This window comes from Grammomys surdaster, unplaced genomic scaffold (genome assembly GCF_004785775.1).
Source record: "Grammomys surdaster isolate TR1022 unplaced genomic scaffold, NIH_TR_1.0 62, whole genome shotgun sequence".
NCBI classification, from domain to species: Eukaryota; Metazoa; Chordata; class Mammalia; order Rodentia; family Muridae; genus Grammomys; species Grammomys surdaster.
In genome coordinates this window covers 454,382-458,768 of record NW_021604564.1, presented here as the reverse complement: position 1 = coordinate 458,768, position 4,387 = coordinate 454,382, and the positions used below count along the sequence as shown (strand labels likewise).

General features: G+C 52.3%; 1 protein-coding gene across 1 annotated transcript in view; it reads left to right on the top strand.

Annotated features, from left to right (window-relative positions):
• Arrdc5 (arrestin domain containing 5) overlaps nucleotides 1-1,432 on the top strand; it is a 5,758-nt gene extending 4,326 nt beyond the window's left edge. The window contains exon 3 of the mRNA XM_028765063.1: nucleotides 879-1,432. Within this exon, the coding sequence (XP_028620896.1) occupies nucleotides 879-1,397 (519 nt within the window). The 3' untranslated portion in view covers nucleotides 1,398-1,432. The remainder of the gene's footprint in view (nucleotides 1-878) is intronic.
• Nucleotides 1,433-4,387: the final 2,955 nt, after the last annotated feature.

Genomic DNA, 4,387 nt, shown 5'->3' with positions numbered 1-4,387 from the left:
GGAGGATCTCTGAGTTCAAGGCCATCCTGGTCTACAGAACAAGTTCCAGGATTACACAAACCCTATCTCAAAAACTAAAATAAAATAATAAATAAATAAACAAATAAATAAACATAGTGAATTCAGACAAGAAATCACTGTACAAATGGAGGGAACGCAGGACTGAAGCTGGCTGATGTCAGTTCAGTAGTGCTGATTTCCTGGTTTCCTGGGAGCTGAGACTTCCAGCTTTCAAACTGGATAAACTCAACCAACAAAGCCTCATAAATACTCCAAGAAGCATTCTTGATTGTTTTTTTTCGAGACAGGGTTTCTCTGTGTAGCCCTGGCTGTTCTGGAACTCACTCTGTAGACCAGCCTGGCCTTGAACTCAGAGATCCCACTGCCTCTACCCCCCAAGTGCTGAGATTGAAGACATGGTGGCCACACCTGACTGCTCATTTACTTTTTTGTTCGTTTTGTTTTGGTTGAGAAAGGGTCTCTGGTAGCTCAAGCTAGCCTTGAACTTCCTGTGTAGCCAAGGGTAAGGCTTGAATGCCTGATCTCCCTAGCTGGCACCTCCTTAGTGCTGGGAAGACAGGTGTGCCCTGTGACTGACTGGTTCATTTGGTGCTGGGTTGGAACCCAGGGCCTTGTGTATGCTGGGTGAGTGATCTACCCAATGAACTGCAGCCGTCTCTATCCCATTCTATAGCCTAGGCTGTTTCTTCTTTAGCCCAGGCTGGCCCTGAATCGACCATTCTCCAACTGAGCCTCCTGAGTGCTCCAAGGTCCCTAGGGCTGGAGACACAAACCTGGGCCCCACATTCCCCACAGTGCCCCACAGGCCTGCTGGAGATTCTGTAAGTCTCAGGGATTCTATTCCCTTTCCTTTACAGAACCCCCTGTCTGTAGAAGCTGAGAAGAAGGTGTCATACAACTGCTGCAGCCGGGGCTGGGTGAGCCTGCATGTGCAGATGAGCAAGAACACCTTTGTGCCGGGTGAGAAGGTGACATTCACATCAGAGATCCGCAATCACACCGGCAAGTACATCAAGACTGTGGTGTTTGCCCTCTATGCCCACGTGCAGTATGAGGGCTTCACACCAAGTGCTGAGAGGCGCCGACGGGCAGACAGCAGTGAGCTGCTGCGACAGATGGCTAACGCACGGATTCCAGCCTTCAACAGCACCACAGTGGTTAGTGCCTTCAACCTGCCACTGGTTTTGTCTGTGAGCAGTGGCTCCCAGGAGAACGAGATCATGAGGACCAGCTATGAGCTTGTCGTCACTATCCACCTCCCCTGGTCCTTGTCAACCGTCAAAGCCAGGCTCCCCATCGTCATCACCAGCACCAGGGACGACAAGCCCAAATGCCTCCAGGTGGATGAGTTGCCATATGAGGATCAACTAGTTTGAGTGCCTGAACTTTAAATATTAAAAGCTTATCGTAACGCTGAGTTGTCTGCTGGGCCTAGGGCTAGCCTGGGATGTACAAAACCCTGGGCTCTATTCCCAGTACCACATAGTCTGGATGTGATGGTATATACTTGTCATCCCAGCATTCAGGGTGTAGAGCTGGAAAACAGGAGTTCAAGGCCAGCCTCAGCTGCTAAGCAAGCTCCAGGCTAGCCTGGGCTTTGCAAGACCCAGTTGGAAGGGGACAAAGCTGTCTCTAGGGTCTTGGCAGAGCAGCCTCTGTGGGTCAAGTTTCCATGGGTTAACGACATGTGAACAGAGATCTCCAAGGCCTTGAGTGTGGTGGCACACACCTAGCGCCCAGCACTGGGCAGCCCAAGGCAGTATGATGAGAGGTTTAAAGTCATTTTTGGCTATACACTGTGTTGTAGGCCAGCCTGGGTTATGTGACACCCTGAGTGCTCACTCCACAGCTGCTATCAGCTATGCAGCTAAAGCCTTCTGGAACATTCTGTCTAGCCCTACAGCTTTCTCAGGAAGTCTTCCTACCCTTCTACCCCTGAGACTCAGTGACCCACACAGGCAAGCATTGTGGATACTTCCTGTGTGGTGGTTGATGGTACCCACTATGCCAATGGGAGAAGACAGCTGGGGCCACCCTGCTTCCTGTCCCCCGTAGAGAGGCCCCTCATTCTCCCTGGCTCCTGACTTCAAAATAACCCCCTTCCCAGGAACCCAAGCCACAGCTGCAACCTCTGCAGGGTAGGTGGGAACAGAAAACACAGAGAGGCAGATGCAGGAGAACTGTCCACACTGTAAGCCCCAGCCACCACCGCTGTGACCCATCTTTCCCACTATCTAGGAAATATGAACTCTGCCACCTAGGGCTGGTAGAAGGAGTTTACCCCTCTTGTCAATCACAGGGACTTAAGGGTCTTATCAAGCTGGATGCCACCCCCACCAGGTCCTAAGTGACACTTATATTCACTCAGTTTCAAGGTAGTCACCAGGACAGCAGCACCGGGTCAGTGTCCACTCAGGAGATCAGTCTCCATCCAAAGAGATAGCAGGAACAACTTGTCCCCACCAGCATGACAACATGACCAGGATGTCCTGCTTGCTGGCAGTGCTCTAAGTTGTGGGCCAAGCCAGGGCACCTTGGCCCAGGCTGCCCTCTGTAGGGACTGGGAGGGCTGTGGTGCCAGAGGGATTGGGTTACAGGCCCCACAGAGCCTTTGGGCCAGTCAAGATACTTACACACTGAAATCTGCCTACTGCTCCACTTGCTTTAAGTCATCCCAGGAGCCACCAGGCAGCCTGCAAGGTTGGCCTCAGAGCCCAAAGAATCAAGGGACCAAGGAGACCTGGTGCATGCCTCTCACAGGACCTGGAGTGGCCAGGAAATGGTGGCCAGAATGTGGTGGCCGGAGAAAGGAACACAGGTGACTCAAGGGCCTGGAAGAAGCTCAGCCAGCCTAGTGGGCCACAGGTCTCAGAGCTGTGTCCTTCTTCCAAGCCTCCCACCACCACCTCACAAGGGACAGCGGCAGCTGGCTGCCATGAGGCTCAGGAGAGGACAACAGGGGACAGCCAGGTTCTGCATGTTAAATGACCCCCAGCTTCCTGTGGTGTGGGGCAGGAGCCCTCCCCAACACACAGGCCAGAAAAGGAGGAGACATGAATAGCAGCTGTCCATCAGGTCACTGAGTTACAGCAAGGGCCTGTGGCTGTTAATTATCCTTCAAAGAGTAAGCACACAGACAGAGAGCTCGCTCTTCCTTCCTTCCTTTCTTTCTTTCTTTCTTTCTTTCTTTCTTTCTTTCTTTCTTTCTTTCTTTCTTTCTTTTTTTGGTTTTTCAAGACAGGGTTTCTCTGTGTAGCCCTGGCTGTCCTGGAACTCACTCTGTAGACCAGGCTGGCCTCGAACTCAGAAGTCCGCCTGCCTCTGCCTCCCGAGTGCTGGGATTAAAGGCGTGCACCACCGCCGCCCGGCTAGAGCTCCTCTTTCATTTAGCATCTTCCATTGTTTTTCCTGCTCCAATCTCATGTAACTCAGGCCAACCTCAAACTCACTGGGTAGCACTTGAACTGATCTCCATGGTCTCCCTGCCTTAGCTCTGGGTGCTGAGGTGACAGGCATGTGCCACTCCTGGTGGATGTGGTGCTGGAGGCAGAACCCAAGTTTTGTGTATACTGGTTGAGCACTGGGCACTAGCTCCTAATTTCTCCTAAAATTAAAAGGATGCCTTTCATTCCAACACTGAGAGACTGAGGCAGGGGGATGGCCTCAGTGAGACAAAGCCAGTGAAATGGATCAGCGAGAAAGGGAGGAGAAAGGGAGTTGCTGCAATTCCACAGACCTGAGCTCAGTCCCCAGGTTCTCTGTGCCTGGTGTAGAGAAATGACTTCCTGTGTGCTCTTTTCTGACCTCCACACACACTAGTGGAATATGAGTGCCCCTAAACAAATAGATGTAATGTACACTTTAAAAATTCCTTAGAATCAGTCCCCCAATACTGTTGTTTTGTTTTAAGACAGTCACTGTGTAGCTCTGTCCACCCGGTATCCCCCTAAAATCTTAATGCTATTCTGCTGGCTTGTCTTCCCACGAGGGTCCAAGCTGAGAGGGTCCAGACTATGTCCCTGGGACTGCCCTACATGACCTTTGCGTACAGCATGTGTCTAATTGTTGAATGCCTGTATACACAGCTAATGAGCCATGGGCCAGGCCCAAGGTTAATAGGACATGCCTTCTATGACACAGATGGGTCTGGTTGCTCATCAAGGAACACAGAGAGTCGACATCGGGGAGAGAGGAGGGGAGCCGTCGGGAGGGCGACACAGAGTGGAGGGGCTCTGTGAGGGAAGGAGCGGCGTCGGAGGCAGAGAGGGAAGGGCCACCGTTGAGGGGCACAAAGGGGACGGGCGCTGTTGCCAGCAGGGCGCCACCTGGTGGCACCATGCCCCATCCCGCCACTGCCCCTGTGAAG